Below are 22,402 nucleotides of genomic sequence, written 5' to 3'. Positions count from 1 at the left end.
GTAATGCTGACACTTCAGCCTCCGGGTTCTCAAGGACACCATAAGTAAAGGAATGCATTATCTTCTCAATACAAAGCCAGTTATGTTTCAGGCTCTAAACATTAATGCATTACTACACAAACATATTTTAAAAACCTTATAAATTTCATTTTTACTACTTTTTTAGATTTCACAGTCACAGGCAACAACAGCCAGAACACAGAAACCTGAAGACCAAATCTGTGCAAACTAAGTATTGACTATTGCAAAGTCAGGGTCACTCACTAGTCACTCATGAGGGAGGCTGTGTAGATTTGCTGGACGAGAGAGTCGTTGTTGCAGCCCACTCCACCACACACTTGGTTCTGGCCATACAAGGTACGGTAATCATGACCTTCTCGCACAACGAAGTAGACAGGGGGCCCCGTGTGGAGGTACTCAGTCAGATTTCCAAAATAGTCCAAAACGTATGAGTCCTACAAGAAAAGACACAGTAAAACCATAAAGCCTTAAACATGACTGAACACAGTCACCAACCGCAAGAATACTAAGCAGGAGCAAAATCATATGCTGTGAAGGAATCCTGAAAGCCTGGACGCTGTGAAATAACCTTCTAACATCTTTAAGTTGGCCAATGGAATCAAATGCTTTCAATAACATTTAACAATCTGAATGCAGGTAAATGTATAAAAATTTTCTAATACGCTAGCAAATAATCATGAAGATGTATTAGATTTATTAAAAAAAAAAAGTGTCCAGAATGATTAACAAAGCTGTAGGTGATGATTCAGAAGTGACAATTAGCTGAAGGACATCAAGAAATTACAATAAAATTAATATCCAGAATGCCTGATATTTCAAAAGAAGTGGATTATTTGCAATTTCTTGCTGCTCTAAAATACTGGAAACATTGAATAAAATATGTAAAAATATGTTTTGGTTTCTAGTTTATAAAACTTAAATCCTAGTTAATTATTACCTTTACATCTAAAAGCTGTTCTTGCATATAAAATAACAAAAAATGTTATATGATAAGTGATTCCAAACGTTTGAACAGCAGTGTAGATTATTCAAACATGACATGAACATTAAGACTTACATCAGGCATGGACAGCCTTTGATCCAGTCCAATCTCTACCTTGTCAGTGACCGCTATGCTGAAGGAGAGCATGCCCACGAACAGAGCAACCTTCGGAAAGAACAGAAATCTGCATCATTTACACTTATTGCCATACGCTGCAGTCCCTGTTGTGTCAAACTACACCAGATATGACTTACCACAAGGGGGCGCACCCACTCCTTCAGAATGAATGGAGCGTAGACTTTCTTGAAGAAGCGGAAGAGGATGCCTTCAGTTTTCTCTTCCTGCGTTTCAGGCAGCTTAATGCAGCACAGAATGTCCAAGCGATTTCTCTGAAGGGCAGCAGAGCAGGGAAGAGTTTATTTCAAGTTTCAGGTTACTCAGTCTGGAACATCAAGGGAAGTTCCCAATATCTTCCCAAACAGATGGAGCTGGGTATTTCTTGTATCGGAACATCTGGCACTAAGAGTACAATTAGTTAAAATTCCCCTAAAACCCATGATGAGATGCATATATATTTTTTTACATTTCCTAGAACAGTGGTCAGCACAATATCACTACTGCAGGGAAAATGACAACCATGCGCAAAAGGTTTTTTATTATTAATTAATATAATCATTAATATAGCTTCTAATATCGGCATGAAGTCGAATACAGAATGACATGACTTCAGAAATCTATTTAATTATGTTTTGGCTTTTTTATTTAAAATATTAACTGAATGTGTTTAAAAAAAATGTACATGCAACAAAAAGTGCATTAATATATAAAAAAATGATTGAATATATAACTTCAGTAGAAATTGCATTCATTTTTAACTGGATTCCATCTACATGAGGAACATGTGTCACAGGCACTAAAATGCTTACGTACTTGTAGACCACTGTCCTAAAATTAACTCCTTTAAATATAAATATATTAAGGAATTAAATGTATATGTTTAATAAATATAGATTTAATAAAATAAATTATCAGGTTTTTGGCGATGAAAATGTTGGCATCTCCTTGTACCAGGACCCTCTTTGGACCCTCACCTCCTGCCTCTTGATGTCGAGACCCAACAGAGAGACAAAGCAGCTGATCTGCAACAGGAAGTCAATGAGGACGGCCAGTGCAGCGAAGAAAGAGAACGTCTTCACTGCCGGCATGTGGGAGAGAGATCCTGCCGAGAGAGAGAGGGAGAGAGCAAGCAAGCCAGAAAGAATTGCAGAGAGAGATGGGGAGAGACAAATAAAGTTAAATAAAGTTAAGCTCACTTTCAATGACGTACAAAATTATCTGTACGCGCACACACTTAAAGTACACACTGTTCCACTAACTGTGTTTAATATTTTTGTAAAGTATTATTACAGACTTTATTTAAATTAAGTCATAATCAGCTCCCGAGTGGCGCAACCGCCTAAGCGTTGGCCCTATTATCAGGAGATCGCGACTTTGATCCCTGGTGATGCTACAGCCATCCGTAGCCGGGAGTCCAAGAGAGCACAACTGGCCTCACTCTCTCTGGGTGGGTAGGATGGCCCCTCCTTGTCCCCCCATCACTAAACGCGATGCTAGTCAGAGCAGGCGTCTGTTAGCTGACGTAACAGATCTGGCGGTTGGCGCTTTCCTCTGAGCGCGTTCGGCTGTCCTATGACGTTGCGTCAGCGACAGTTCGAAAAGAAGCGGTGGCGCTTCACAGGTCTCAGAGGAAGCCTATGTTAGCCTTCATCCTCCTAGTGTTGATGGTTTCGTGTAATTGGGGCAGTCCTAACTAGACAACTAAATTTGAGGAGAAAATTGGGTAAAAATAATAATAATAATAAAAAAAAAAGTATACATACATACATACATACATATACAGAAATATAGTTCTCACCTAAGAAGAAGGCCACGGTCTCAGAAATGGAGGAGAGGAACATGCTGGGGGCCACGTCTCCGAGGACACGGCCTATCTGTTGGTGCAGCTCTTCATGCTGCATCCGTTCATCTCTCTGCTCACAGAAAGAGGCATAGAAAACAGAAGTTCACAGTGAGACGTTTCCTCTATGCTGCGGTCATTACAGCCCTGGAAATGTAATTTTTACAAAAGCTCTGATTCATGCTCACGCAAAGGGATGAGAATGAACTTGTGTGACGTTAAGTGTATCCGACTGGCAAAAAAACAGTTCACTGCTCTGCTTCGCTTCAGCATACTGCCGATCCTGAGAGCTAATCAGCGATGTAAAACATATTAGCAATATTTCACTAGTTAAGGACTGCGGCAGCCCTGCGCGAGGCCCCTTGGTCACAGGCCCCTGCAGTTCCTCATATTAATGCTAGATGGAAATACAGACTCTCTGACATGTGAGACAATTTTACAGACAAAAAAAAACAAAACAAAACAAAAAAAAAGTCTGGCTAGTTTTGAAAACAAACACATGTATATTAATGCTGTCTCTCACATCAGTCCAAAACTGATCAACTTGTTTTTTGCGTACGGATGCATTAAAATCAGGCTAATCAATCAGAGCTCTGTTGACATGGTTGCAGCTCAAACAAACGTGCGTCAGGATGGTGGCAGAACTCTTGTTTGTAGCAGAGCACAAAAACTTATACGACAAGCAACACGCTGACTAAAAGAATGCAGAGCTTAAAGACCATTTATGGCAGATGAGAGCTGAATGGCTATAAATGACTGTGGTCACATTACAGTGACAGGATTTAACTGTATTTCATTTGCTCCTTTTTAATGAGAGAAGCAATAAGCAGAAGAAGAGCCTCAAATTGCCGCACTGACAGACAGAAATACGCAGAATCGAGGCAGTAGGTCCCTCCGTGTCGCTGTCTTTTTTGTAGAATGGGATGTACCAAGTATATGCAGCATTTAGTTCAAGTGCTTTTCAAAGTGTTTAGACCGAAACACACTTCACACTTGGCGTGAAGGTCCCACTACGTTAAAATCGCATCCGTTTCATCATCTGAAAAAAAATTGCACTTGGTGTAAACAGGCCTTAACAGTCCAGCCCTGCCCTCAGTTGGTATCTGTATCGGCCCCAAAAACACTCATCTCCGTAGCATGCTTTAAATTTCTCACTGATAACTGCCACAGTTTTTCCATTATATTAATGAAAAAGTAACAGCTTCAAAAACATATGCAACATGTAGCATTTTACTCCTGCATTATGTAATATTTGAGCAAATATACTTTCCAAATATTCGGGCTCGGCCCATCACAATCATGAGATTTTAGGTGATAATTTAATATAGTCATTAAGACAATGTTAAAAGACAAGTTGGTATTGTTTATTGTAGGCAACTATTAAAGTACTATCATGGTCAAAATAGCTGGTTAACTATTGCACTCTTTTGCTGTCAATGCTTATTAGCAACTGACTATTGATTGTATTTATTCTAACAACAGTGTTTTTCTGAATAAGTAAATGCTTACTGCCCAGATAAACAGCTTTTTAATTGTAAAATCTTAACTTTTGCACAGTAGTGTATGACTGTGAAAGTTAACAACTGTGGTAAATAACTGCAGTCAGGTTCAATAACAGCACATGAAGCGCTTATGTAATGATTTTGACAGTCCGGACAGACACTTTTGGCTACTTAGACAAAAACAGAAGAGAAACTGAAGAGGTGCGTGACTGTGATAAGCAGATTCTCCACAAATACCCTTCTTACACCCACAAACTGGCAAACCTAAACAAAAAATAGCCACTGCAGACCGCAGCAGCACGCACTCGTTGGGTTTAAAAGAGAGAAATAGCTTTTACTGAAAACACTCAACTTCAAAGTCTTAAAACAGAACTCTTATCTTATTCTTCTGGCTAAACAGCTACCAAGCTACTATGCAAAGTAGGACAATGGAGAGATACAAGCTACCAACCTGAACGGCCTGCACGATAATGAAGATGTTGTCCACCCCGACAGCGAGCACGAGGAAGGGAATGACCTCAATGACGATGAGGGTGAGGGGAACACCAGCGTAGCTGAAGATCCCCAAAGAGCAGACCACCGAGCTCAGAACAATCAGGATCCCAGCTATTCCCAGAGAAATCTTAGAGTCCACCTGAAACCCACATAAAACAATTCATTAATTCCTGCATTGCTAACATAGTTGAATGCAAAAGTCTGAACAGTTAAATTACGTCTTGTTGACTTTCTAGGTAAAATATAACAGCATATGAACTGACCCAATCTTAAAAAGCCTAGCAGCATAATTTTTTTACATTTTCTACTGTTTCTGCAGACAGTCTGTAGCCGAGTTATTGGAGCGGAAAGTGTTGGAAAACATTGTGCTATTGCTGGCTGTCAGGAGGTAAATGGATCATTGCAGCCTTCCAAAGAATCCACATAGCTGAGAGGAGCTTCTGAAGTTTATTTTTATCGCTCTCTCTGAGAATTTTACACTGAACTAGGAGAATGCACATTTCCCTGGACTCACATTTCCCTGGTAATCTGTGGGTTTGGGGACGAAATTAATTTTTTCTCTGTGCTGTAAGAACAGAAATGAGGAAGGTACACTTCATGATATTCCCCCAGGAACGGTAATGAAACATCTATTAACACCCGCAGGAAAGGTAATGAAAGTACCGTTTTACAGCAGCTAAGGTCTGTTCATTCTGCACCATTCTTTCTTTGACAGACCAATCTTTCTTTAAATTTCTAAGAAACCATTTCTATCAAACGGCAACCTGCCATTACCTTGAAGTTTAGGTTTTTTAGTCAGTGTTTCCAGCATGCACATATTTTGAAATTAAACCTTCAGACACAGTCAGATGTGCCTTTGAAACACCCGATAGCCTGATAAGCCTAATGTTTTCTATCCATGTCAAAAGCCAAAAAACAACTTTAAATGACAGGTATGGATTCATCTGTTGAGTAAACCTCAGCTGAAAACAGACAGCAGAATGACCAAACCTGCTTGTTTAAAGGCAAGCTGTTTGAGTTGCTGTGTAGTTGGTAATATGAGATCATTTGTCTGGGTAATAAGCCAGAAAGTGTGAGTGAAACCTTTATTTATGTAAAATGGTTTTAATGAACATACTAGTACAGATCTTATAAATAATATGGATAAAAACCCCAATCCCATTTCTCCCCTCGCCCCTACCACTTAGCCCTTACTAAGGGTAGGGTCAAGTGTTAGGGCTACATGACCCTCCAAATGGAGGTTTTTCAGAGACTCACTCCAAAACTGAGTTTTATGAGAAAAAAAGAAAAACCAAGATAGCGGTGCAAGCGACCAAAGAAACCCACAAAAATAAGCATTTTCTCTGTTAAAAATTAGGATAACCACTGTATTACCTTAGTTTAATGTGGTTTCAATGCATTATGGTCCTTTTCTTCATAATAAGCATTAAAACACAAAATCACTAGTAGTGTGCTGATGTCTCAGTAGTTAGCTAGCTAAATTTCTCGTTCCACCTTAAATGGTGCAGCAGTTACTTTCTGGCACCTCAGGCGAGAGATTCCAACAAGAAGCTGGCGAACAGCTGACTTCAGCTTCATATCACTGAAGAACTGGGGTGGGTGACAGTAAATATTGGTTGCATTCCCCTTTTTTGAAGGCTACATGTAACTTAAGCCCAGCAGTGAGATTGCTGAACTTTACCCTCCTCTGCTATCACTGCAGACTGACAGGGTCACCTACAGAGCACCGCTAGTAGCCTGTTAATGAAGCACTGTTCTCTTTTATTTGAGGGTCCCATTTCGTAGCGAAAGATTTCAACCACTACCCCTTGTATCTCGGTTCCAAGTGGACTTCAGGGAGAAAATAATTCAGGCCTTTTTAAACCTTTGAGGATGTGATATCATTTATGGCCTCACCAGTAATCTTTGGAAGCTGTGGATGTGGCCCAGCGCCAAGGACACGTAGACGAACATGATGACATAGCTAATGATGATGGTTGCAACATCACTGTTGCTTTCGCGATCTATCTCATCCTCAATGCTTCGTTCTGAGCTGAAGGAGATGGCGAGGTTCGGGTTGCTGTAGTTCTTCATAAAACTGATGAACCTGAGAACAGAGGAGGAACATACAGGTTAGAACTGAAGCATCGCAGAGAATGAGATACTCCACATGTTCATGCTGTTACTTGTGTCCATTCCATTTTGAACACAGCCATTAACAAATATTTTGTAGAACGGATTGCTCTGGTTCTTAAATCTGATTGTTATTGTATTTTGCTGCCATTTTAGAAATTCAGTAAGCTGCTCTAGGTCATGAATTTTATCATGCTTAAAGCGTCCTACAATATCCTACAATTTCCTTATATTTCCATTTGCCACCTGAGGGCCTCTTATGACATTTGAGTGCTTCTATGTACGAAAACCAGCCAGAATACATCTTTGCATGACCACTGCCCAACTTAACCCTTAGAATTAAACGGTCTGTTTTAGTTACTGTAGTTTTAAGACTGATATAATACGTAAATGAGCATTGTTTTGACTGTCTGCCTTATTTAAAAAGCAGTCCATGTTAAAACTCTCCTTATAACCCTACTTTTAATGGGAGGAGCTAAACGTCTGTGGGCTGAATAGGTGGATATGTAAGTGCACTGGTTTTTGTGACATTACAGAAACAATTAATTCAAAATGAGATGTTTTTGCAGCTTACTTTCCATATACAAACTCTATGGACCGGAGAGTGAACACAACATTTACATAGTACATGAACCTCTTTTACTTTAAAAAGGAAGGAAATTTGTTTTTCCATTATATGTGCGCTTTAAGGGGGTTTTAGGCACTCTTAAAGGGCGCCAAACCTTAACCGTGACAAAATCACTGTAACAAGCAGCCTTTCATGGCTTATTATTTAATGTAATGTAATGTGTATTTCAAATATCATCTTAATTCAGGAGGGGATTGCACCCCTGATGCAAATTTTGGATTTTCAGAGTATCATTAGTATAACAAACACAGCGCATGCAGACGAAACCATTAAAATGCTTACTCTTTCTCCCAAGCAAGAGCTTTGCCCAGTTTGTCTGTGTCATTGAGGTAGTTGTTGACAGGTAAGGTGATCACAAGAGCAGTGGCATTGTTGTAGGCCGTACCTGAATTGGGAAGAGCATGGTTAATTAAACACAGTGAATTAAAAACAATTCAGAGAAGAGTAAATAACAGATTCATGTGAGAGTCTTTTTACTTGATTCTGATCTCTTAATCTTCAAAAAAAGGAACTCACCTAAATACAACAATGATAGAGTAAAAAATATGCAATGATAACTGTTATAATAACTGTACTGACCTTCATAGCCTCCAAGGACCAGCCAGGGGAAAACAGGGCCCCCAAAAGTACCCATGCAGGGGTCATGGAAATGACCCATATCATCAAGGGCTACTGGAGAACTAAGACAAACACAGAGATAAGAAACAGTGAGGGAGATTATGAATGAAAACAAGGAACAAAAATAAGGAAAATAAATGTAAAAAAGACTTCATTCTACTGCTATATTTATAACAGAGCTATATTCAAAATAGCAACACAGTAAGTCTTGTAGATTATTGTGCAGAAATCAGAGACCACCATTCACTTATTTAATTTCCAGTCAAAACAGCCATTAAGTACATTATTCATTTTACAGTATCAGGAAAAAAAATAATATACATCTATATATAAAATATAAAGAATATTTAGTGTGCCTGTATTACAGCGTCAAGTCTTCTCAAGAGACTTTCAGTTTTTCAAAGAAATCTCCAGGGATATTTTTCCACACTTCCTAAATTCAGCCTTGGTTTAACATTTTCTGCCTCGCACGATCCAGGTAATCCCAAACACATTCAACAATCTGTGTTGGTGGTTCTCACTGTCCTGAGAACACGAGCAGCTGCTTTGTTTGATCCTTTTTTAATCAATTTCATTTTCTCAGTAAGAACGTTCTGAGAGCTACACATCCTTTCTGACTCATAGCACTGAGTCTCTCCTCACAGTGGAGGGATGAAAAACACTTTTTATTGATTTTTATTCAGATCTGAACCCAGAGTGGAGCTTGATTTTCTCCTCTCTCTCAAAGATGAAAGCTTTAAGTACTGTTTATCTGATAGGGACAGTTTTGGTGTCTACCAGGTGTTCCAGGTGGTTGTTAGGAGTCCCATTTTCTCTGTAGCTTTTAACTGCAGTTTTAGAAGCTCCTGTTTTTTCCACTTATTTTCCTTTGACTTTCTCCTTAATTATGCAAGTGGATTATTTTATATCTAATCTCCACAGAAATATATCTCCTGAAAAATGAATAACTTGTACTTACTATTAAACGAAAGGTGGTTTCACACACAAATATTACTCTAAGGGACTATTTCCTTAGAAGACAAAGGGAAGAGAAAACACCTGCAACCACAGCAGGTCTCTATTGCAGGAATTTACCACCACTACTCTGTGATGAACAGAAACTGCAAACCTATCGCGTAAGGGAGAAAAAAGAAAGAAAGAAAAAAAATAAAAAAACAAAACACTTACCTCACACAATACATGAAGTGTGTGTGGTAATCAGCGTACGTGAAGAACTCATCAGCAAATTTGTGGTCCAGGACTTCATGGCTGTTCTGGAAGTAATTCAGGACGCTCAGAATGGTGCAGTTGTTGTTGTAGGGTGACAGGGGAGATATGCAGATGTCCTTCAGCGTCACCTTCTGCCCTTTATAGTCCGCCTCCAGGTTCTCTATGTCAGTCTGGAGATCCAGAACCTTTGTGGAAGAAGGAATATCAGAGCTTATTATTATAAAAATGTACTTATTTTTTAAACTGCTTAGTTTGTGTGTTACCTGAGGGTAAGAATAATGAACGCAACCTTAGGATCTCAATACCCGTTACAAGATGGACAGTATCACTTCTGCAAACCCAACATCTGTGCAATCCAAGAGGGGCTTCTGCCAAGACTGTCCAAGAGCATGTGCCTTTTTTTCCATGTCATAACGTTGGGCTGAGTCTGAATATTCGACTATTCAGATCTTCGCTCATTAGTTAGGTATTCTATCTTTTTTAGGCCATCAATAAAGGCAAACTGCAAAATACTGTAACGTTTGGGGTTCTCGGGAGAAACTTAGACGACTTAAGGTTGCGGTCCATAACGCAGCTTTATTTTTGAATTTGCTGAAAAACATGGCAAGAAACACAGCCTCTCAAGCACTAACAGCTAAAACCACAGCCCTCTGCTCTACTCCGGAAAACCCACCACTCCATCATTTATCAGTAATTCTTGTACTATATTTACACTTTTTATTGCACTGTTAAAATGTGGAAATATACATCGTCTCAGCTTGAGCACCTGACAGTCTATTCACTCACAGCAGCATTTATTCCCAAGACAGCAGCAGACAGTGTCCCACTGTCCCAGACCCTTACTAGGGCCACAATGTATGCCCTTCGTACCTCGAGTCAGACCACCTCCGTGAAGGGCTGGTCAATGCGGGCATGCACTGTGCTATTACCCCATAGCCCCCACTAAGAGAAGCTAGTGGGCCTGGTAGACTGAGTGAAGCTGGAACCAAACAAATGTATTCGGGAGAACCCTACTCCTAACTTTGTTTTTTCATTCACTACGGCATTTGAAAACATTAGCTTGATGGTGGTGGTGGGTGTATGTTTACACATTTAGGGCCAGGTTTACATATAGTATACAGACACTTCACGTCTGGGAGGGCTGACTAATTTAGTGGCTTATCTACTAAGAACTCCATTCAAAGGAACAAAGGTGCAACTTTGTAATTAACTTATGAGCAGACTTACATGATTTTGCATGACAGCTGGTTTCTGCTGGGTAGGAGCAAAATTTTTATATCCTTCTCTGATTGTGGTTTAAACTGTCATTCTAGTTCATTTTTTTTCCTTAAACAGCTACTATGTTTTGAGGAAGTGCATGATTATTTCAATATGTCATTATTTTGAAAAAGTAAGATATCAATTTCACCATAATAAATAAGAAGTCGAGACAATAAGTAATTATTTTGACTTTTTGTTTCGTAACACGTTGGTTTGACCTGGAAGTTCTGTGCCGAGTGCATTTAGAGTTTGTGTGATATTGTAAAATCTCTTTCTGCTCAATTGTCAATTGTGTGATTTGGACTTGGTGAGTACATCCAGGTTATTTTCTGGTCCTAATTTGAGGGTGAAGTCTAACCTTAACATAATAGCGCAGCAAAAATTGTTGCTCGTCACAGGAATTACTGTTTGATTCTGTTTAGTTGCTGCTTAGACTAACTAAAGACTCAGCCTTTTGTCTAAGGCAGTTTCACCTGATGTGAAATTGCATGAGACCTCAAACAGGACTATTGTTCTTGAGACCTGAAGCTGCTCTGTATGATTTCTGAAACCTGGTGCTGTGGTCTGAGAATGTCCTAAATGACGTCCTAAAAAGTTTTTGTACAGGCACTTAACCAGCACAGATCCTTACTGAGTTTCAGAAAATCTTGTCTAAGGTTAGGTACAATAAACATGGATAGGATATCAGTTTACCCAACATGTTTAAACATTGTTATGTATGTCTTCCTATGGTTTGCATGAAAGAAATGAAATCAATTAATAGCAAATGATGTTTTTTTAAACCAACTGTAAATGAGTTTTACCATCACTGGGGGGCTTTAACCGCAGTACCTCTGTTCTGAGCACAGGCTCACTAGGATACAAGGTATTTTTACAACAATGATCCGAGTGAACATCCCTTAAACCACCCTAATGAAATTTCATAAAAAATATCTAACTATTCTATTAAATATTCTTATCTCCTTTGTTGTGGTTTCTACAAGTATTAACCTATACACCTGCAAAAAAGAAATGCTTAAAAATCATTAACTGTTACAAGTAATTTTCTGTATAATGTTGTCCACACCTGATGAAGCAGAGATATGTTCAGTATGGGAGCGAAAAGAATGTCTGGTCCGGTCGTGGACACGAATGTGAACCAGTCTGTCCAGGGTGTGGTGATGATCAGCTGCTCTGTGCGGAAGAAAGGTCCAAAGTTTTGGTCAAAGTAGTCCTTCTCCTGCCTGGCCTTGCTACCGGGGGCCGACCACAGGTCCACAGGGTTCGTGGTGACACGCATGTACATCAGACCCGTGGAGCAAGCCGCCACCAGCACCATGCTGATCAGGATCACCAGCAGGGGCTGCCGCACGCAGAATGAACCCCACTGGCTGAAGAAGCAGCGGAGGGCGTTCTCGAAACGCTCACCCAGAGATTCGCAACAGGTCACCTGACCTGTAATAAACAAATAAATAAATATTAAATTAAGCCAGTCAGTCAGTCAGTTATAGTTGGTATTCTCAGCTGTGGTATTGTTTCTGTTTTAACTGTCTTTTTCTGATTTTTCACTGGAACTGCTCTATTTTTGTTTTTATCTTGCTCATCTTAACCCCTTAAATGGCCAGGAGACATTGGCGTGTACAAAGTTTTACTACGTACTTCCATAACCTAAGAATAACTCAGTCAGTTTGCTTTTTAGATCATGTAGTTACTGAGTAGGTTAAAAGGGGAATTCCAAGAAATTGTCAAAATTTCTGCCTAATTCAGTGGCTGATGAACAAAGCCATTCAAAGTGATCTGACGTTAAATGCTTAGTTCTAGAAAGCCCTGAGTACTGAGGTGGTGACAGGAACCAGACGTCTGAAGAGTTTAGTGCCTCTAAAAGCTCCCTCACAGAAAGTTCTTATGCAAAATGGTTATGAATATGCTGCCAGATGTCTGAGAGATTGTTTTATGATAGTTTTGAAAAGGTTTTGGCCTAAAACGCACATTATTTTTCGTCTATTTATGGTGGAGAGGACCATGCAGGGCATTGAAGACAAAATAATCTCCAAAGAAAACATTTTTTCAGATATGTCACTTTTTTACCGTCATAAACATTACATACACACACAAAAAAGAAGACACATGCAGGTTCACTCGTGGTTTTGAATAGTAAATAAAATGGCTATATTTGTTTGTCATTGCGACCCCTGGTTCACCCCTTTGATGTGAAACTTCCTGAATGAAGTTTCACATCAAACCACACTGAATGACACTGATGGTATCACAACATACAAAAATGAAAAGAAAAAAAAAAATGGAGGAGTTCCCATTTAACCATGGGTTAGTCTGTATAACACTTTGCATTGTAATGTAGGGATGTAACTAGGCTAGGAAAACTACCCAAGGTGAAAACAGACACTTAGCATTTGACTGTTTACTGGCAGCTTTTCTCACAGTCAACTTAAAGCCACACGTCACCTGCTATGGCTTTTTGTTGGCTTGGTTATATAGTACAACCTTAGTAACAACAGCGATACTGTGTTGCCTGTAGTTCTATGTGGAAGTTTTTGTTTCTTTTTTTGGATAATGTTTTACAAATAATGGTTTACAAATTGGAATATCAAATCTGACTGAAATTTCCTATTTCAACAATCGCAAGAAAATCATTACATACATAAAGCATTGTTTTTTTATCTAATTAGCTAATACTACTACTTCAATAGCACTACTACTATTATTTCTAATACTACTACAATCTGCTAACAAGTGTGACTTGTTATGCTTTTACTGACAATACTATCCATGTTAGTGTACAGCTACAGTACTCAAGCAGAACAGTAAACATTAAAATCTGTGTGCTCGAGTGATTTACTAGAAATGAGGAAATAAATGTAAATTCAGACAAAAATCATGAAAATGAAAGTCCCTTTAGAGAAGTGAGAAAGGTTAAGCTTTCCCCTGGTGCTCTAAACAAACCTCAGAAACAAACCTCCTTCTGTTTACACACAGAGAACAGGAGATGTGGCTTACCGGCTGATTTAACAGGGTCATTATTCAGTGAGAGGGGCTGGTTACTGCCTTGGATGGGTTCATATTCAGATGTGATGGTCCTCTTTCTGAAAAGCAGAAAAGAAATCAAAACATTACATTTTAGTGAAGTAGTACAAAATGATTCATCCTGTAAGTAGACGTAGGAAACACGAGGAAAAGGAAGTCTATTATTGTGCTACATTAAAGGGAAACACCATCAATTTTCCAAATTTTATGCATAATCAAACGGTTAACAAGTCAACAAAGTCATTCAGAGTGGTTTAGTGTGAAACGCTCCGTTCTTGAGAAACTGTGAGTTTGGACTGTTTATAGTGGTAGTGATAGAAACCAGATGTCCACCACTTAAAGTTCCCTACAGAAAGTTACTACTGTAAGTGCTTATGAATACATTGTCAAACATTGTTTTACAATAGTTACAATAAAGTTTTCATCTAAAATGTATTTTAATCAATTTATTTTAATACATTCATGGTGGATGGGTACATTAAGTGTGTTTCAAGGCAAAATAGCTTCCAAAGAAAACCTGTTGTATCAGCAGTATTCTACCATCATCAACATGACATAAAAAAACAGAAGACACATGTGGGCTCACTGGTGGTTTGGATAATAAATGAAATGGTTCCATTTATGTTGTCACTGCGACCCCTGGTTCCTACCACCACCACTGTAAAGAGTCTAAAAGTTTCTCTACAATGAACCATTTCACATCAAACCGCTCGGAAGGACTTTGTTTACATCCCAACCGCAGAATTATACAGAAATTTTGAAAAATTGGTCGAGTTCTACTTTAACTTTTTTTTTTAAACATTTTTTGAGCACACTGTGGGTACAATCACTAGCCTACATAAAGAACACCAATTAATGGCAGCAATTTTGCACAAATATCACTTTTAAATGGCTTTTAAGGTGAAGTAAAAGTTGAGGTAAGACTTTTACTCAAGCAAAAGTATATGCTCATAAATGTTCTTAAAGTAACAAAAGTAAAAGTATTTCTTTGAAAAATCATTTCCAATTCATTTTTAAACAGGATATCTTTTTATTGAGGGTTAGACGCACACATCCTTCAAACTGAGCGTACATAATAGTTTATACTAGAACTACAGACATCATTCACTCTAGAGTCTAGAGCACCCAAACACATTGACAGGTTTGATTTCCTTTACAAAAATTTTAAATATACATTGCTGGAATCTCTACTAAGGAAAAAAATGTTGACTTTCATTTTAGCAGTTATTAATGAACAGCAGACGAAACAATTCCTTTAAGCAAGGTCCGGGCCGGACTTATTTCCAGACCAGGAGTCTCTCTCACACACACACACACACACACGCACAAAATCCCCTAACGTCCTGCAATGTCATTACGTCAGCCTATAGGCTATTCCTAACAGCCCTGCAGTCATCACCCTACCCATTCCACACTGCAGCACCTCCATTATAAAGTATGCATCTGTTCACCCCAGACACAACCCCTGTCTAAAAAAGGTGACAAACTCAAGTTAAAATCAGACAGCTGAGACCTAATCATTGTGGGCAAAAGCATATTGCCACGGCAGGCATGAAACATGTTTATGATCTATTTATGTCTTACTCATGATGACGACGTCTGTTTATGTCTTACCCATGTTTATGGTCTATTTATGTCTTAACCATGATGATGCACTGAAGTAACTTTAGATGTTTGCTTTGATATTTTCAGAAAGCACATGTCAGGTTTTGTAGTAAAAGAGCATTTTGTGTTAAAATACCAAAAAACCGACCACGATTTTTACATTTATTCCCAGTTACATTTTTTAACCCCGACTGGAGATTTAAATTCAAAAACTGGTGTGCTGATGAACTGAAACCTTGAAGCTAATGTAACTGACTCTATGGAGCTCTGCCTGTTGTCTAAGCCAGTATCACCAGACTGGATGATCATATGGCCAGATTCACGCAGTCACACTCATCCTGAAAGACAGAAGTTACTGTTCCACCTTAAAAAGTCCTGCAGCTGCACACTAATGTCTGTACAAGTGTCTGAACATAACTGATACATCATTCAAGGTGGAACGGGAAATGAAGCTAACTCCAGCTTCATCTAGTCTCAATCCACTGTGCGAGTCTCAACTACAGTAACCCAGGGCTGTGTCACTTGAGAAGGGGGCCACTTGTTTTATGCCTAAATTACCACTGATATACACTTCAGTGTAACATTTACAGTCTGAACGTTCTTGTGTTGTAAGTTCTATCCTGAGATAAAAAAAAAAGGCAGTGCAATAATGAAATGTACAAGGAGGCACAGGTAACAGCATATAATGACAATACTGAATAAATATGTGCATATTCATAGCTCGCAGTAACTGGCCCAAAACACTACCGGCCCACCGGGAATTCTCCTGACTCCTGGATTATTAAATTACTGAAAGTAATAAAATACATTCTGATGAAGCTCATTTTGTCCACACAAATAGCTATAACAAAATGCACTGTCTTTTAAATGGAAAATAATATATAATAATAATAATAATAATAATAATAATAATATTTAAGCATACAAGGTAAATGTAATTAATCATGAGTACGTACACAAAATAATGCACTCTATTTACTAATAATTTGTTTATTTTAATGATTTGACAGGTCTATATTTGAAATTCCTCTAGGGAAGAGAAATTTATATAGAATTCCCAAGCAGTGTAGGTGCCTAAGGATTTTTCCTGTTGTGAGAAGAATGCAAATTTGAATCCCCACAATGCCAGGAATCCCAGAGAGCATAACTGGCTCTGCTAACCTGCATACAGTAGCGCACAGTGCGTGAAACGTGATGTGGCATTACTGTTTAGCTTGTGTCTGTTCCAACTTAATAAGGCTAAGAAAAACTACAAATCTTAATACAAATTACGCATTGTCAAAACGTCTTTAAGTATCATCACGCTATATTTCTTGCCATATTGTTCACTTCCGTGTCTAAGAATACGTTACCAGCCCACCCACGTTCTTACCTGTAACACCATGCTCCAAGCAGGGCGGTAATGAACACGAAGAGGAAGGCCATGTAGGAGATCCACATGATAACGTTCATGGCGTCCAGGCCTAAAATGGTCCAGGGAGGGGGGATAGGGGGAGGTACAGGTTTCGGGCCACAGTCTTTACTGCAGTCCTGACATGAGCAAGGCCCTGAGCCGTCATCCAGAGGCTCTGTACAGCCAAATGTCTGGTTATTCATGGGGGTCATTCCAGAGGCTGGATGATCTGGAAAAGCACATCAGAAATGACATAAGCAAGTCTATTAGAAGTTACTTCACAATTCAATGCGGTTCAAGGCAAGTGACTGATGATTACGGCGTATAGTTAAAGAAGCAAAACTAGGGCTGAACAATTTAGAGAAAATATCTACTTGTGATTTTTCTACTAAGTATTATTTGTATTCTCTATTATTAATAATAGTATTTTATTTTAATATTAAATTACACACCATGTAAAACTTTTTTTGTTAAAACTGAAAGAAACAGCGTTACTGAGCCAGGAGGAAAAACTAGACTAAAACATGCACTGCTGCGAGTCGCCTGGTAAAGCGTGAAATAAAGTCAGAGGCCCCAGCTCAGATTTCGAAAGAGTTTTTTGGATCATGTCATGTCTTTACACAAGATAGCGCTAAATAATTCTGCATTTTCAAAACTGCGATTTTAAGTTAAAACGATTCGTTGTTCAGTTCTACTTAAGACAGCAAACGTGTTCTGGCTGATCAGCAACATTTGGCTAAGGGCAAAATTTGGAAATCATGTAAATTTGATTTTCACCAAACTACTGTTTTCAGATAAAAAAACGATTTTAAGAGAGATGTAAGTGTTTTCTCCACTGGGGACAAAGTCAGTAGTATTCCTAAAATTAAAATGTGATTTAAAGCCACCACTTGGACTGCGATTTAGCCCAAGCCACAGATTATGTTTGTGCATGCTCCTCACAATGCGCTTAATTCCTAGTTCCTGAATCTGTGCCCAAGTTGGCAATGCAGCAGATTTCAAAATCAGTTTTCATTTTTCCCACCAGCGCTTCCTCCCACGCTCAGCTTTTGTTCATGATCTTACACTGTTATCATGCCACCAGATTCCAAAGGTTAACACAGTGCTTTGATGGCAATGACCAGTTACAAGAAAATACGTGCACGCAAAACATGTACCTTTAAATACAGGATCGATGGCAAAGGGGACCTGGCCGTTGTTAATGTTAAACAGGTACTGGATCCAGTTGGTGGAGTTGCACTGGCTGGCATCTTTCCCACACAGCAGACTGAGGGCCTTAACGTTGCTGGAGGGAGCCTGCACGTCCTTGCATGCATTGTACATAGCTGAGGAAGAAATATAAAACAAGGTCATAAATAAGTCAACAAACAACCATTTAAACACTAACAAATATAACAGAACCACTGAAAACCAAACAAAATTCCTTTTATTTAATTCGTCCGATTTGTTTATAACAAAAATAACATTCAGTAAATTACAACAAGACATAAATGTCCTTTCATTGAAAGTTCACTGCTTTTTTTGTAAAGCCATTTTGAACTGGTGCAGCTTCAAACATTAACTTCTGCATATAATGACATATATACTACACGTTAGGAACAGCACGCAGAACCTAAACAATTCTAAAAACTGACAAAAAAAATTACATTTCAAAAGATTAGGTATTGCACAATCTGACATTAAAAGCACATTCCTCAATAAATTAACCTGTGGTGGTCATTTCTTAACATGAAACCAGTGAAATACTATTTTCTGTACTGTATTTATTTATTATTTATTGTTAGTATATTTCTGCCAGGTTCAGTCATTCTGTACGCAGTTAAATGCAATATTTAAGATGCAATTTAGAAGCCAATAAATCAAACTTACAATAATCATAATAATAACAATAATAATAACTAGAGAACTACTGGAAGCATACCTTTGAAATTTCACAGGGCTGTGTAAATTAAGTTGAAATCGAATTTTTCATGGAAATTCAGGTGACCAGACAGGCCCTTCGTGAGCTGGCATGGAAGGACCCATGACCCATGGAGTGACCCAGCAAAGTATGGTGTACATAAGCTTTTCACAGTGAATGATAAAAGACCAACCATTTGGATTGCAATGGACAGCAATGAACAGCAATTCTCGGCCAAATGTCTTCAGTTCACTATTTTTGTAGTCTGTGTGTGTATTGTATGTATTGTAGACTTGGTGCTCTTGGACTATGATCCTGTCAGCAACCATTTTTTAATCATGTATAAAGATCACATGTGCATGAGGTGTTTTGTAAATTCCTGAAATTGTGTTTGGCTCAATTTTAAAAGTTATGCAGCATCACAGAATGGCAACATTAGATCTGGTGCTTGAGTGTTTAGAATTTGTCATAAATTACAAATTCAACTGTACATTACGCAGGCTGGGCGCAAAGTATCAAGCATCAAGGCTGAACTCAACTGATCCACAGTTCTTTTTCAAGCTCTTTCAAATCCATCTGCTAGTTACTCACCATTAGCAAACATGTCGCTGATGTAGTAAGAAAGCTCCACCACATTGGTTCTGTTGTCCACGGGGTCAGTGGAGAAGCTGGTGACATTAAGGAACTGGCTCTGGTGAGGACTGCAGGTCAGCTCGCAGAACAGGGTCATGAAGTTGAAGAAACATGCTGGACACCTGTATTGGATAAACAATGAAAGGCTTTATTGATTTGCCCTTAGCACAGCACAGGGCTGCATCATTTTTACTAAAGACATCAGAGGGTTGTTATGCAAGTCTGTTCAGCTCTACTTGGTTTGTGGAAACAAACTGACAACTCAATCATAAACACATGACTTGAGTAAAAGAGTGTCTATGTTTATGGTCTGACGAGGGCAATACAGTCAAGCATTCCAACACCTAAATAAAAAACAACAAAGCACGCAAAGTAGAGGAGTCACAAAACCACTTTTTTTTTCCCTGATACAAACTGGGCAATACCGGCACTCTTCCAATATGTTTCCTTTAAGACTACTAACCTTCAAAATTACCTATTTTCAACTGAAGTACTTCATTTACAATGAGTTTCCAAAAGTAGTTTATGATGCTGAAACTATTCTATCACTTTACTACCCGACATGAAGAACTACACAGCTACCATCACACCACACAGTGGCCCTTATTCAAGATGTGTATGGTCAAAACTGAGCATAAAATAAGCTAAGAGTTTTGCTGTTTATCAATTTCACATTTGGCGTACCTGTACGACGAAATTCATGTCTGGTAAAAGTGTCTGAAAATTTGAGCGTAACTGTTCATCAATGTGAAGAAATGGTTAATTTGTGATTAACCAACCAAAACTACTATCAATATAATCTATAATACCAATAATAAGAATAAAAATAGATAATAAGAATAACACGACAGTCCAGTACAAAAGTAAATTTTATATTTTATTTTATACGCACATTCGTAAAAATAAATGCTTCAAATATTGCTGTGATGTTCCTTTTAAAGATATATTTACCCTGTGCTTTTGTTTTACAGTACTGACCAAAATAAAATATACACACATCTAGTGCAAAAGTCACAATGGTCCAGTGTTTAAACGTGTTATTTTAGGAAAACAGTCACATTACATACGCACATCACTGTACCTTCTTAACAGCATGTTAGTTGCAATTTTTTTTTACAGGATAAAGCCGGTCATAGCCACTGATTCACAAGCTGCTGAATGCTGTCACTGTACTAGCACCCTACAAAAATATCTGCATGAACTAAGGTGTGCTTTGTGTAAATGATATGTAAGCAAGATGCTTTTACGCTGACACTTGATTTCACTCACTGAAGCTGATTCATCATTTGAGCTCAAATCTCTACTTGTTTTCACGCTATATGAAAGTTTCTTAAATTAGACGCAGAGTAGTTTGTACATCATTAGAGGCAGTTTGATCTGTGCTCACTTTTACACAACCGATGAATAAGGGCCAATGCAAGTGACTGCTGTTTCAGGACAGATTCGTTACATGATTGGATTACATTCATTCTTTTTCACTTCCGACATCCCATCCTGCATTTTCTGCTGTTATAAGTCTGATAAAGATACCTGGTTTCAGATCGGTGTCATCTCTAATGCAAAGTCTAGACATAGAAATGGCTGTACCTGGACAGGTACTGAAGAGGAAGCTGGATGTTGCCTTTAAGTGTATTCAGCTGCTGGGTGTCACAGCACACGCTCTGGTTTCCATAAGCCAAACCCGGGCAGAGTTCCTGCACACAAGCATAGGAGTCCATCAAGGTCAGTCGAAAAAAGGCTGAATGAGACTTTTTGAAAAGATACGATTTCATAGAAAGCATTTTCAAAGCTTTGAGTAATATCAAAAGGAGTACATGGGAAATCTGGATTCATAGGGAGCTAAAATTTAACATGTGTGGAATATTTTCATTTACAGTTTAACTAGTTATTTCAAAGGATCCTTGTCTTTACTCCTTTGTGACATTACCATGCAAGCTTTGTATGAATACACTTGGGTCATGCGCTGAGTATGTCTTGATACAAAATATATATGTAGAGTGAGGAAAAAGCATGCACTTTTGTTTGTGTTAATATACTTCCAGTGTGCATATATACACTTTAAATTTACGCATATTAATGTCTTTTGATTGTGTACTTATAAATATGAACAAAAAAGTATGTAAAGAATAAACCAAATAAAGAAGTTCAGAGTAAAGTATTCAGACACCATTTTGAAAGTATTTATACTCTTAAACTGCACCTTGTGTCATTATAAGAGATGTTGCTATTTCTTTCATGCAACTAGTAGCAATTATGGTGAAAAGTTCTCATGAAAACAGCTGAACAGCCTTAGCAAAGACCTTAAACATCCCTGTTGGTACAAGTGTTTCAATAATATGCAAGTTTAAAGTGCACAGAATCACAACTATCCTTCTCGGACAGGTGCGCCACACAAGAGTTCACAACATGCTCTCAAACTACTGACGAGGAAGGTGTGAGAAAAGTGTCGGAGGAGGACCTGAAAGCAGCAGGAACAACAGTAACAAAGAGAACAATAAGCAACAAACGGCACCACATTCATCTCCGTTCCCCTTCACACAAAACTCCTCGGCTAAAAAGCACAGCGATGCATGTCTAATATTTGCATGAGTGTTTGGACAAACCAGAAATCTGGGCAAACGAAAGAATTCTTATGCAGTAATTCAGCTCATCGTGTTTGCAGAAAGACGGGATGTGTGTATGATCAAAAGAACACCCACAGTGAAGTGCGAAGGTGGGAGCATCATAATGAGAAACTGCTTCTCTATAAAAAGCAGTGGGGCGTTACACATCATTAATGGAAATGTACCAGGAGACATTTGAGAGAATTATTAGAGAATTAGAATAATCTCTTCTGCCAAGACACTAAATCTGGGTAGAAGATGGACGTTTCAACAAGACAACGACCCCCAAAAGCAGAAGTTGCTTGCACGGTCTAGCCAATCTCCTGACTTGGATCCCACTGAAAATTTATGGAGGATTTTGAAATCGCGAGTCCATCAAATGGACCCTCATAAGTTTGGGGAAATCAAAAAGGTTTGCCAAAAGAAATGGGCCAAAACTGAACCACAATGCTTCAAAAAGCAA

The 22,402-nt window shown here is 38.6% G+C and overlaps 1 protein-coding gene across 1 annotated transcript in view; it reads right to left on the bottom strand.

Moving 5' to 3' along the window:
* npc1 (Niemann-Pick disease, type C1) overlaps positions 1-22,402 on the bottom strand; it is a 45,784-nt gene that overhangs the window by 10,048 nt on the left and 13,334 nt on the right. Inside the window, exons 3-18 of the mRNA XM_036555781.1 lie at positions 20,924-21,030; positions 19,295-19,458; positions 17,961-18,128; positions 16,783-17,032; positions 13,779-13,864; positions 11,851-12,218; positions 9,483-9,709; positions 8,277-8,377; positions 7,980-8,082; positions 6,854-7,043; positions 4,914-5,096; positions 2,919-3,033; positions 2,095-2,222; positions 1,258-1,392; positions 1,079-1,168; positions 265-455 (exon numbers count right to left, since the gene is read on the bottom strand). Of these exons, the coding sequence (XP_036411674.1) occupies positions 265-455; positions 1,079-1,168; positions 1,258-1,392; positions 2,095-2,222; positions 2,919-3,033; positions 4,914-5,096; positions 6,854-7,043; positions 7,980-8,082; positions 8,277-8,377; positions 9,483-9,709; positions 11,851-12,218; positions 13,779-13,864; positions 16,783-17,032; positions 17,961-18,128; positions 19,295-19,458; positions 20,924-21,030 (2,606 nt within the window). The remainder of the gene's footprint in view (positions 1-264; positions 456-1,078; positions 1,169-1,257; positions 1,393-2,094; positions 2,223-2,918; positions 3,034-4,913; positions 5,097-6,853; positions 7,044-7,979; positions 8,083-8,276; positions 8,378-9,482; positions 9,710-11,850; positions 12,219-13,778; positions 13,865-16,782; positions 17,033-17,960; positions 18,129-19,294; positions 19,459-20,923; positions 21,031-22,402) is intronic.

Source organism: Colossoma macropomum, unplaced genomic scaffold (genome assembly GCF_904425465.1).
Source record: "Colossoma macropomum unplaced genomic scaffold, Colossoma_macropomum, whole genome shotgun sequence".
NCBI classification, from domain to species: Eukaryota; Metazoa; Chordata; class Actinopteri; order Characiformes; family Serrasalmidae; genus Colossoma; species Colossoma macropomum.
Note: the sequence above shows the minus strand (reverse complement) of the source record. Positions and strands in the feature narration are given on the sequence as shown.